This window comes from Sabethes cyaneus, chromosome 2, assembly GCF_943734655.1.
Source record: "Sabethes cyaneus chromosome 2, idSabCyanKW18_F2, whole genome shotgun sequence".
Taxonomy (NCBI): domain Eukaryota; kingdom Metazoa; phylum Arthropoda; class Insecta; order Diptera; family Culicidae; genus Sabethes; species Sabethes cyaneus.
Window position 1 is genome coordinate 22,748,054 of NC_071354.1, and position 12,705 is coordinate 22,760,758.

A 12,705-nucleotide genomic window follows, 5' to 3' on the forward strand; every position below is an offset into this window, starting at 1 on the left:
CGATCCGATAGGCTAACCTTGATGTGTCGTAATCGTAATCGCAACCTAGTTGACGATTGTTCACCGCGAGATTTGCGCTAAGTGCTCTGGCTCTGGTAACAAAAAAAAAAACATTCGCATTTGTTTACGTGATTCCCGGTTTGGATCATGAAACACCACCGGCAAGCAACCGGAAAGTGATTCAGAACAGCACCCTTCGAAGCGTGTATGGCTTTAAGATCTTCGGTTACTTCCTCTGATATAGTGAAGGTACAGCATCCGAGAACACGAATATATGCAACTCAGATTACATCGAGCACAATGATCAGTGTAAGTTCAGAACTACTCGGTGGCTATTTCACGCTGGTTTTGGCGTTTATGGTCTTATTCATTGGATGGTTCGTGATTACGGCGGGAACCCGATACTGGCCCCGGGTGGATGTACCGTACGTACCGGGGAAGCCATTGGTGGGCAACTTTCTAGATGCTTTGCGGCAGAAAAAGAGCACCTTCGAGCTAATGGATGAGCTCTACCAGAATGAAGCGGTTCGAAAGAGCAAACTGTTCGGAATTAGTATTATGCTGCAGCCGGCCCTAGTACTGCGGGATCCTGAACTGATTAAACAAGTGTTCATCAAAGATACGGTGTATTTTTCAAACAGGTTAGTCAGAAGCTGCGTTATTAGAAGGATATACGGGGTACTAAAAACGAATTAAATTATGAGTAAAAGAAAAAAATCTATTTACCCATTGGTTTTAAACACATACCAAAATTATATCATTCTTTTCGTTATTATATCTAAAATGTTGGCATTAGTTTTAAAAAGCTCGCATAACCCATGCAAAAGGGTTGATTATGCGACCTTTTGAAAACTAAAGTATCAGTCAAGAGTAAGAAAATTGACTGACAGGTTAGACAAGCATTCATTCAGCACTGCAATTCACGAATGAATTGTATTGAAGAGTAGAAAACCTAGAAAGATAAACACTGTCAGCAGCTCAGTAGTCGTGTCCATGGGCTGTCAGATAAAATAATACTACCAGAGGTAAAATTGTATACGCTGACTGCGTTTTATATTCGCCTTCACGCAGGGTTGTGAATTGATGACTCGAGAAACCGTTGTCCTGCATTCCGAGTGCTCGTAGGTTCTTTTCGAGCAATGCTTACGTTTCATATTCATAGAGTACAACTTGTTTAACTACCGTTTTGTACAATATTCACTTTGGATCAGCTTTCCCATCAAGCAGTCCATAATTTCCAAGCTCTTATTGATTTACACTATAATATGCGGCTTTGACTCAGAAGTCGTAGAAAGAAGCGGTACTTTGTTAGCCTCGATTTGCTCAGTAGGTGGGGAGGGAAAGTATATGCTGTAAATCGGATGTGCGTCACGGCTATGTCTATACTTAAACCGTATCTCTAGTTCGACACTGCTGCTAGATTACGGGTTTCTATAGGCTCGGTGAGCAGATAGTTGATATAGAGAGAGCCAACGGCGAACGCGTGACAATGATATTTGTACGAAGGATAATGTCGCTTTGGTAAAAACTCGTTACTTAAAATACAATATTTTATTTTCCCTATTGCAAAAGCTCTTATAGTACTTACTAAACTACTTCCGATTTCTACTTGCTGGTTTTTGCTCACGAGTCGATATGACATCCTATGGGTATGAAATGGGGAAGGCAAATGAGGAGCGTCCAATATAGCTCTAGCCATCCCAAGCCCCTACCTAGCGCCTCGACGTGGCCATTTTTTTTCATGTGTGGACTCATTACTGCGACCAGTCTCCACGTGGCCATACCCGGTAATGCTCTATTGAGTAGCCAAGCTAGGAGGTGCGATACTGGGTGGTTCCCGGCTGCCTGACCTCAAAATCGAGGTTTTGGGCAGACGGCGGAGCCACACGACCTTGTTAATAGGTAAGCATAAAATAAGTTATTCTAATTTTTTATTTGTTTTAGCTTATGGAGCACCTTCTGCTATATAAAACTTTGGCCAATGCGAGTGTTAATACTGCACATGGATATTGGATACCAGAAGAAAAAATTAAATTAATTATTAGAAGCACTTATGGAAACTAAAAGGACGCAATTCTATTCCATTCGAAGGACTGCTGGTGAGGTTGTTCTATTTTTATCCATATATACCACATCTCATAAATAAACTAGAATGGGGACCATCAGAGCGCTTGTTTGAAGCGGTGGGCCTAGGGAGAGTGAAACAGTCAATTTTCTAGGGTTAATCTTGGCCCGATTAACAACACATCGTGGATAATGAGCGGGCTCTTCTCCCCACCTACTGGAGTCATTCTGCATTAAGGCGGTTTATTCAACGATTGACTCAGGCGACTTAGCCCTAGGAAGGAGATTCTCTAAATCCCTGGTACGTGTAAGTGATGTTGCTTATCGACCAATTCCCTTTTGACCCTTCATACAAGAGTTGGGAAGCATGGCCAATCGTTGAATATCTTCAACTCTTTTTGACATGATAGGCTCATTGCTATGAACGGATGTTCTGCTAAGGCAGGTGGTAGTACCATATATTCATATATTCACGAGTCGATATGACATCCTATGTAAGTTCACGGCACAAGGCAAGGGCGGAACCGGGATAACGGGTCTGGCCGGGCAACTGTAGCTCGTAGGTGGCTTCGTTACAGAGCTGAGGCCTCACCGCACACGGAAAGGGTAGGGCCGGTGTAGCGGTCTGGGCCGGCAACCGTTGAGTACCTTCGGTCAACGTTCGTGGCTACGCTGCCTTTGCGAAATATCCGCTGCTTCAACGAAGCTATGGTGGTATAATGCGTCCTTTCGAAAGTTCACACCGGAAGCAGCGGGTGGTGGAATTATCTGGGAGTTAATGTCCAAAAATAAAAGGCCCCTCGAAGACCTGTTAGAGTGCCATTAACCAATTTATCATACCAGCTTTAACCTAGATCTATAGACACAAGCTTCAATAGTTAGGTCATTGCAAATTATTTTTAAAGTTTTTGTCGGACTCTTTGAAATTGACCTGAAAAATCGGGGGGCAAAAAGTAAAAATACTCGTAAATGCTCGATCAAAAAAAAACACTTTTTTTCGACATTCCGTCCCAGGCACACAGCGCCAGGCGTGGAGGCATCCCACACATGCATCTGAGATTAACCGTGTTTGTGTTAGAGAAAGCATCCCCGCGAGAGTAACCCCCCCTACATCCTACATCCTACTTATCCTACAGATTCCAGAGAGAGCTTTCCCGTGTAGACTTCTCCGTCCCAGACGCAATGCGACAGACTTGGAGGGACAACGCTCACCTAATTGACAGCTTGCTCTAAATCCATTTAGCTATGCCTGAGAGAGCTTTCCCGTGTAAGTGACCCCTCAGTCCCAAACGGAATACGACAGACTTGAAGGGATATCGCATATTTAGATGACAGCTTACTCAGGTCGTTTCCAATATCGCAGGACAAGCTTTTCCATGTGAGTGACCCGTCCGTCCTACACGCAAAACGACAGACTGAGTGGGTGATAACTCAATGGACGACTAGCTCAGAGGTGTATTTAGGAAATTTGGATTAGGAATTTTTAGCAAGGCAGAAGACGCAATTGTAATTGGTTGCACATTGTAACCGATGGTTACAACTTCTGAACGATGCAAAGTAAAGGCCCAGACACAATGCATACGGATTTTACTACGTTGCAGATATTTGACAGAAAACCCATGGATAAACTGTCAAATTACCGCAACGTAGTAAAATCCGTATGCCTTGTGTTTGGGTCTTAAGTTTGTTTGCCGGTCTGGTGACAGGACATTGCCCGGGTAAATATCATCTTCGGAATCTCGGTTTCGTGCAAGATGATATTTGTCGCCTGCGTAATACCGAAAGCGAAACCTCGGAACACTTACTCTGCAATTGTGGAACACTAATAGGACGCAGACTGCAGTATCTCAAAAAGGCCCTACTAGAGCCTAGGGACATCTGGTTTGCGTCGCCGATCAGGACTATAAGGTTTATAAACCAAGTCATCCCTGATTGGCACCTGTCTCGCTCCAGCTACCAGCCTACCACTTCTTCAATAAGTGATAGGTAAGCCTGAAGCGTACAGCAAAAGAAACAATGGGGCATACCACAATAGTTCAAAATAATGGACGCAGTGGTGAGAGTACCCAACAGAAGAGGGAAGTTTGTTCTGTTGTAAATCGACATTTCCATGAAACCGACGTGCTAACTACCCGCGAATACAAGCTGACATCCCAGGTGACCAATAAGCATTAATATTGGCAGTAAATCAACCGTATATCACAACATATCAAATGGAACCAGTAAGGTGCGGTCTGGGTGACTGTAAGAATAGGGCCCGTAAGAGAAGTGAGGTGACTGTGGGAATAGGGCCCCTTATCAATCCAGTTTGGTACTTACCGACGAGGACTCCGCTAATGGTCTAAGTGTACAGAATAGGATACGTTAGAGCAAATTACAGAATTGAGCAATGTAGAATAGAAGCTACCTGGGAAACCATCCTTCCCATCAGCCTTTACCCATTTTCAGCTTGCTAATTGCCTTCTTAACCTCTTCCTGCAATGGTGGCATCACAGCTCATAATTCTTGTCCTATTCTTGCTGATCTCCGTGTTTACCTCTGCATTCAACAGCGTCTGGAAGTGCTTTTTCAACCTGGTTATTACCGCCGTTTTTTCAGTTGGTATTGCACAACACAAGCATGGCAAAATTCTTGCACCTGACCATTTTGTAGAAACTCCATGTGTCGCTGCTCGTGAATCGCTGCTCTGCGCCGACGAGCGCATGCTCCTCGTACTTATATTTTTACAGACTTACTTACTTACTTACTTACTTACTTACTTACTTACTTACTTACTTACTTACTTACTTACTTACTTACTTACTTACTTACTTACTTACTTACTTACTTACTTACTTACTTACTTACTTACTTACTTACTTACTTACTTACTTACTTACTTACTTACTTACTTACTTACTTACTTACTTACTTACTTACTTACTTACTTACTTACTTAATTGGCCTAACGTCTTACGACAAGGCCAGCGTAGCATAAAGCTCCATCTATTTCGGTCCATGGCAACTGGTCTCCAGTTATGCGGGCACCCACTACTCGCCAGATCTCGCTCCACCTGGTCTTGCCACCTAGCTCGCAGTGTCCCACTTCGTCTTGTTCCTACCGGTTTCGATGCGAAAACCATTTTTGCAGGTTAGTTGTTCAGCACTCTAGCAAGCTAGCAACATGTCCTGCCCAACGTATCCGTCCAGCCTTAACCACTTTCTGAGTACGGCGAATCCACCGTAGAGACGCGCGAGCTCGTGGTTCATTCTTCGCCTCCATGCATCGTTCTCTTGCACGCCGCCAAATATGGTTCTTAGCACCCGCCGTTCGAAAGCTCCGAGCGCTCGTAGGTCCTCTTCAAGCAGCGTCCACGTTTCGTTCCCATAGAGAACAACCGGTCTAATTAGCGTTTTGTACAGTATGCACTTTGTACGGGGGCTCAGATTGTTCAAACGCAAGTGGTTGTGGAGTCCGTAGTAAGCCCGATTTCCGCTAATAATACGCCTTTTAATCTCACGGCTGGTATTGTTGTGCTCTGTTGCCAGTGAACCAAGGTATACGAACTCGTCGACGACCTCAAGCTTATCCCCGTCGATTACCACGGTACTGCCGAAGCGGGACCTATAACGCACGGTCGCGCCCTCCAACTTATACTTTGTTTTAGACGCATTTATCTTCAATCCAATCTTCTCTGCTTCGCGTTTTAGTCTGGTTACTGATCTTCTACCGCCCCAAATGTTCTGCCGACTGCATCCACGTCGTCAGCAAAGCATCCAGCATTGACTGGATTTATTGAAAATCGTGCCCTGCATTTCAATCTCCGCTCGTCTTATAACACCTTCAAGCGCAATATTGAATAGCAGGCAGATAAGATCATCTCCTTGTCGAAGTCCCCTGTGAGTACCGAATGGGTCCGACAATCTACACGAAATTCTCACCCAGCACTGGATCCCATTCATCGTAGCCATGATAAGTCTAGTAAACTTACCCGGAAAGCCGTTTTCGTCCAAAATTTTTCATGCACCTTTTCGCCTGCGTAATTGCGGGTAGTGGGTACAACCTTCAGAAAATATTAGCATACCTTTGGGAACTTCTTTCACGACAAGTTGTTGTAGAACTATCAAGCGTACGTTAGCGGCGTTGCAAAAAGCAAATAAACATTTTCGAAAAGTGCACCCACTAGCCGCCATTAGGCGCGCGAAAAGGTGGATAGCTCTTGTCAGTTTACTCTATCATATGCGGCTTTGAAATCGATGAACAGGTGATGCGTGGGGACTAGGAATTCGCGGCACTTCTGGAGGATCTGCCGCAGGGTGAGGGTTTGGTCCGTTGTAGACCGACCCTTCATGAAACCGTCCTGATATCAGTTCCTATTGGCTATTGGCGATAGTCTATGAAAGATGACTTGGGACAGCACTTTGTAGGAGGCATTCAGACAGTGATCGCTCGGTAGTTCTCACAATTCAGCTTATCGCCTTTCTTGTAGATAGGGTAGATAACCCCGTCTTTCCACTTCTCCGGTAATCGTTCCGTATCCCAAATCTTGGCCAACTTGTCCGGGCCCATTTTACTCAGTTCCGCTCCAATACCATCCTTTCCCGCTGCTTTGTTGTTCTTCAGTCGCTGGATGGCTTCTTTAACTTCATGAACGCTATATAGGGGACTTCGACAAGAGGGTAGACTTTCCCCTCCTCGTTTCAACGTTGCGCTTCGAGTTACCGCAAACCGTGTGGCAATCAAATTACGAATTAATTCTAATCCCTGATATATTTTTTATAATCTTCTTGTTATTTTTTTTGTACCCAATTTCAATTCTTTTCTTCACAATTAAATTCCTTCAACAAAGTCAATTCAACAATGAATTTACATAGTATTAAATTTTCATATTCGTAGATACATGTGCACCGATCGGAGAAGTGACCCTATTGGGTACTACAATTTGCTAATGATCAAGAACCCCCACTGGAAGCAGCTACGGACCTTCCTGACACCATCACTAAGCTTGAACAAGATTAAACGAATGTACCTTCTAGTCGATCAGGTAAGCCATTCGACACTTACTCGCTCGACAACGAACCCAGATAAGATTATACTTCAGTTTGTCTGTTGATTACGAAAAAGATTAGTGAAGTATTATCATGTTGTCGTCATTATTTTCAAACATTCTCCAGTTCATGACTTCAGTGTACAGTGTTTGAGCATTATTCGCGATTTTCTTGGTTTAAAAACAATGCTTATGACCACGTTGTTATGGGTATTTTTCGTACTATTAGTGTACCTAGGCTGGAAGCGCCACAACTTTTGGAACACCAATGGAATACGCTATATATTGGAAATACCACTGATAGGCAATTTTAGCATGGTTGCCCTGCAAATGAAATCGATGTTTCAATATATGGAGCATATTTACAATCATTCACGAACCAATGAGTCGGATTTTTTCGGAGTGAATATCTTTTTCCGAAAAGCTTTGATCATTCGTAGTCCAGCAATGGTTAAACAAGTGCTCGTAACAGATTCGACGTTTTTCCTAAACCGGCAAATGTGTACTGATAGGATAAATGATTATTTTGGTTACTACAACCTGATGATGATCAAAGAACCCCTCTGGAGGGGCTTGAGATCGCACCTTTCACCCTCGGTTACATCACACAAACTTAAGTACATGCTTCCCCTGATCAATCAGGTTAAAATCGAGTATATTAACAAGCGGTTTCGCACAGAATCCCAGTTTAGGAACACTGCTCTTCTTTTATAGATTGGAACTGACATGCTGGATCACTTGGGAGTGCTTCCGGAGTATCAACCCCGAACGAGACAAACCGAGTTCAAGGAACTGTGCGCCCGCTTCACAACCGACGTGATTGCGAGCACCTTTTTCGGCATTCAGTCCCGGTGCCTGAGCGACGAGGAATCCGAATTTAGATACTATGGTAGAAAAATCTTCGAGTACGGTCCGAAACGGGGAATCACTATGGCGTCCTTTTTCTTCATGCCCGAACTGGTGCCGTACTTCGGGTTCAAGCTGTTTCCACGTGACACGGAGCGGTTTTTGAAAACGATCATACGGCAGGAAATCCAACGACGAGAAGCGAGCGGCGAAATACGAGGTGATTTTATCGATTCGATGATTGGTCTGAAGAACGCCGATGCTACCATCGGGACGAAGGAAAAGATTCGTAAGTAAAATTGTTTTCATATTTTGTAAAATATAAATAAAAATTTATTTTCCGGGTATGCATTATGATTATTTTAAATTACAAGTGTGAGGTAGTCATTTTACTGAATTATAATCAACTAAGATATTTTTCAAAAAAAAACTATATTTCTAGCCCTAAAAGACGACATACTGGTAGCTCAAGCAGCCACATTCTACATGGCCAGTTTCGAAACGACATCTTCAGTATTATCATTCACCCTCTATGAACTAACGAAAAATGTAAATTACTTAACAGTTAGTCAACATGTTCAAATATAATAACATTTTCACCGACAGCCAGATATCCAACACCGTCTGAGGGAAGAAATCCGCTCGTGTCTTCATAAGTATGGTCCAAATCTTCCTTACGAGTGTTTAATAAACGAAATGCCATACCTAGGAGCTGTTATCTCGGAAGCAGCGCGACTATATCCCGTTCTTCCATTTCTTGAACGTCAATGTACCCTGCCTGAGGGCGTTACTGGCTACAAACTTCATCCCTTCCACGATACCTTCGTCATTCCGAACAAGATGCCTGTTTTGGTACCAATTTACGCCATTCATCGACATCCAAAGGTATGACCACTTTTAATTTCAAAATCATCAGAAGAAGATAATGTTTTCCTTTCTTCTAGTTCTTTCCCGACCCTCTACGTTTCAATCCGGACCGTTTTTCGAAGGAAAACTTGAACAGCATTGTTCCCTGCAGCTACATGCCGTTCGGCGTTGGACCGCGAACATGCCTGGGCTCGCATTTTGGTACACTTCAGGTAAAGGTTGCCATTGTAAGACTGCTAACCTGGTACAGTATCAAGCGATCAACTTTAACGCCGGAAGTGTTGACCTACAGGAAAAATGCCTTCACTCTGCATTCTAATGAAGGACTTTACGCGAATCTGGTGCTCGATGAGTTGTGAAATAAGGCTTCAGTTTATTTTATATTTTTTATTAATTGTAAAATGTTTATCTGCAATTTGTGCCATTCATTTGAATGCCAGAATAGCGAATCGCCGCGGTGAAACCACCGGATCAAACATATTCACCAGGAAACTATTGCCGTAGCCGCATTCTTTTAGAAACAATAATCGATCCAGAAGAATAACTCCTTCAACAATTGGAGCGTAAGTCATTCGAAACAAATAAAATATTTTGAGTTGTTCCAGTTCCAAATCAAATCTGGCTTCCATATCATTTAATTCGCCATCCGTTATGCCGGAATCGTCAATCTTTAACCGTTTAAGTGACTTTCTCGTGTAATCCACAAAGCCGGAACATTTCATTTTGCCCACTTGACTGTTTTCTTCTGCATTTAGTTTTTGCAGCACCAGTTGCAACATCGCTCGGTAGCCCAACTTATCGCTGGGATCTTCTCGATTGTTTGCGGATCGTTCTATCGACTCACCAGCCATATTGCGAACATTTCTTCCTAGAAAAAATTGCTTCTCCCGCAGGAACTGACTCATTGGAAAGCCAAAACCTGGATTGTCTTTGAATTTGTCCGGATTGTAATATTTATCGACAACAAATTCCTCAACGAGCAAATGGTAACAGCAGCCTACGTTGCACAGTGCCCGAATGTGTCGATTCTGATGAAACAATCGAAGACAGTTCGGTCCCAGATTTCCGCACGTGTGTAGCCCTGCTAAGCAAAAGTGGTTTGGCTTTGAACTGGGAAATTGTTCCTGCACCAACTCGACCAGGTCCGTTTCGAAATCGATCAATTTCGTTGTTGTTCGGTAATTGGACTGTATTGGATTCTGCTCAAGCGTCATAGCGCCAAAATATTCATCATCAGCAAGGTTAGATCTTCGAACGGCTCCACGAACTTTTTTCTAAACATAACACAAAAATAAAAATCATTATTGCAATAATTAGGTAACAAAAATCAAAGCTGTATTACCTTCAAACGCTCGCGGCGTTGTTCGGCGCTAGCCGTATGCCCTTCGTTTGCATCAATTCCCAGCACCTTAATGCCGTGCTCCAGTGCAACTCTTGAAGAAAGATATCCTTTCCCATCACCGGCATCGATGACCGCTATCTGATCCATATTGGGCAAGCTTGTTTTGCTGGCAATTACCATACAAAGGGACGCTACAGCGGCGGAAGCAATCTCGACTTCATGACACTTTTTCGGACTCATCAATTCCGGCATCTTCAGCCGGGTATGTTTCAGGCACGAATCGAAGGCAACTTTCAGCTGATCAATGTTCATGAGTACATCATTGAATGCATCCAGACGGTAACTTTTACTTAGTTCTATGTGTTTAGCTAGTGATGGAAATCTTTGAACAGTTTGACTGTCATCTTTGAATTGATTCCAAAACAACTCCTTGGCATTCGCAAAATCTTCCCGAGTTTTAAGTTCATGCCTAATTTCTGACGGTACGTACGTATTCCAATGATTATGAGCTAAATAGTCAACCATGTGACAATTCAGGAACGACATCTGAGGTTTCAGAAAGTCAACCAGTCTTTCCAAATGCTGTTTTACTGAATCCATTCTGAGAGGATTAAAACGAAAGCTCATTCGTCGTCTTAGGGTATTTAGCAGATATTTTCAACAGAGCACACAATTTCTTGTATTTATTTCTTATCAGCAAAAGTCGCTCCAAAATGTCAACCTCCAAATCGTTAAACGTAGGAAACTGATCGATCTCGGTTTTCAACTCTTTCAAGAGGGCACTTGCTTTGGCACTCACCTCTCTGGAATCGTCCTCTTGACCGCAAATAACACCGTAGTAAAATCCCAGCTCTGCGCCGACCTCTGCTCCTCGATGGTACCCGAAGTGATAGGCTTCTACGTTTCCTTCCGCAGAACCAACTTCCACTCCTTCTTTGAAACTTTGCTCAGCCACGCGTTCTTCACTTAACAGTAGGTCTTCAAACACATCGTTTATGTCAACTTCAGCGGATGCTTCTGCACCTTTACATTCTGATCACAAAACGAGAAACCATTAATAAGGTCCATAGAAAAAGAACATAAAATTTGTCTTACCATCAGTCATAATAAACAAGTGAAATTATCAGACAATATTGTTGTTGATAGTTGATCTAAAATAAACCAGATTGATATTTAGGTACGAAGTTAAAAGCAACTGCACCAGCTCATACTTTTTCAACACGTTTCTGACCGCCTTTTCATCATCCGAGGAATAAAAACAATCCACCCACTAACACCCTCTCATTTATTATGCAAAATAGCGCATAAAATTTAATGCAGGCGGGATAAATGCAGGGTTGCCTCACGGACCATTTTAATCGTCACCGTCAGGGATACCAGATTTGCAGATTTGTCTGCAAATTGCAGATTTTTGGAACGGTCTTGCAGATCATTATAAATTTGCAGATATTTGCAGTTTTTCTGACTTTTATTGATTTGGTGCAGATTTTTGTTCGAAGCTCTTTCAACTTTCACAGACTTCCTAAAAAAGTGTGCAGATTTTCGCAGATTATTTTTAAACCAGAAAATTCGAGTAGCCAGAAAACTGCTCGATTTTTTCGGTTTTCGAGCAGTTGCAGACATTTTTTTAGAAAATATGGCATCCCTGGTCACCGTTTGGCTTGGTTTGGTTGTTTGGCGAAAAGCAAATATTTTGGATATTGTCAATTGCAAGGAAAATTGTACCATCCAAAGTGCGATATCGCTCATAAAAGTACTATATTAGCTTAAATCGTTTCGGTCTCTTCGGCGCACTTATTGCTTGCAAGATAACGAAAAAGTGCGCCGAAGAATCGAAACCATTTTTTTAAATTCGGTAAGCTATTATTTCACAAACCACTCAAAAAACTCACTTCTTTTTTTATCCACCTTTTTACGAGCCATAATGGCGGACGTGTTCGTAATATTTGAACAGCATTTTTGACATTTTCCTAATACATCGCACGTTTATGGTAAAACGAAAGGAATAAGAAAACGTGCGATGTGTTAGAGAAATGTTAAAAATGCTGTTCAAATATTACGAACACGTTCGCCATTATGGCTCGTAAAAAGCTGGATAGTGTAGATAAAATTATCATCTTTTCGACTCATTTTTCCATGTTCTTCGATATAATACAATTTAATATTTCAAAAAGTTATGATATACGCACTTAAACGATTCGGTAAAATTTACCGAAATCTAAACAGCTGAACGTTCGGTAAAATTTTTTATTGCACCAAACATTACTAATGATCTGTAAACGTCGATTGGCACCATCGAAATTTTTACCGAACGTTCAGCTGTTTAGATTTCGGTAAAATTTTACCGAATTCGGTGCTTTTTATTAAGTGTGTAAGGAAAATGTCTCATATCGAAACAAGATGTTTTCAAAAAAAATTGCATTAGCGGTCGTCAATTTCGGTATTTATTGTGTGTTCACGTTTTTTTAACTATTTATGACAGACAATCAAGCACAGCACTTGGATGGAAAATCAATTAAAATTATCGTACCACCCATTTCGCCTGAACACTAGTACCAT

General features: G+C 42.2%; 3 protein-coding genes across 3 annotated transcripts; 1 reads left to right on the plus strand and 2 right to left on the minus strand.

Moving 5' to 3' along the window:
• Positions 1 to 300: 300 nt before the first annotated feature.
• Positions 301 to 9,165, plus strand: LOC128733696 (probable cytochrome P450 6g2). Its single transcript, XM_053827461.1, has 6 exons — positions 301 to 641; positions 6,941 to 7,088; positions 7,806 to 8,226; positions 8,380 to 8,486; positions 8,544 to 8,822; positions 8,882 to 9,165. The coding sequence occupies exons 1-6, from the start codon at positions 301 to 303 to the stop codon at positions 9,161 to 9,163; spliced, it is 1,578 nt and encodes a 525-aa protein (XP_053683436.1). The 3' UTR covers positions 9,164 to 9,165.
• LOC128733697 (probable methyltransferase-like protein 25) lies at positions 8,381 to 10,750 on the minus strand. Its single transcript, XM_053827463.1, has 2 exons — positions 10,147 to 10,750; positions 8,381 to 10,078 (listed from the first exon to the last, which is right to left on the minus strand). Exons 1-2 carry the CDS (start codon positions 10,744 to 10,746, stop codon positions 9,230 to 9,232), a joined length of 1,449 nt encoding a protein of 482 aa, XP_053683438.1. The 5' UTR covers positions 10,747 to 10,750; the 3' UTR covers positions 8,381 to 9,229.
• Positions 10,664 to 11,313, minus strand: LOC128733705 (protein LTO1 homolog). Its single transcript, XM_053827473.1, has 2 exons — positions 11,242 to 11,313; positions 10,664 to 11,178 (listed from the first exon to the last, which is right to left on the minus strand). Exons 1-2 carry the CDS (start codon positions 11,249 to 11,251, stop codon positions 10,757 to 10,759), a joined length of 432 nt encoding a protein of 143 aa, XP_053683448.1. The 5' UTR covers positions 11,252 to 11,313; the 3' UTR covers positions 10,664 to 10,756.
• Positions 11,314 to 12,705: the final 1,392 nt, after the last annotated feature.

Coding starts and splice junctions, on each gene's coding strand:
- LOC128733696 (XM_053827461.1), top strand. CDS start 301: ATGATCAGTGTAAGTTCAGAACTACTCGGTGGCTATTTCACGCTGGTT. Junction 8,227..8,379: donor CGGGACGAAGGAAAAGATTC/GTAAGTAAAATT, acceptor CTATATTTCTAG/CCCTAAAAGACGACATACTG. Junction 8,487..8,543: donor TCTATGAACTAACGAAAAAT/GTAAATTACTTA, acceptor TTTCACCGACAG/CCAGATATCCAACACCGTCT.
- LOC128733697 (XM_053827463.1), bottom strand. CDS start 10,746: ATGGATTCAGTAAAACAGCATTTGGAAAGACTGGTTGACTTTCTGAAA. Junction 10,079..10,146: donor AACGCCGCGAGCGTTTGAAG/GTAATACAGCTT, acceptor TGTTATGTTTAG/AAAAAAGTTCGTGGAGCCGT.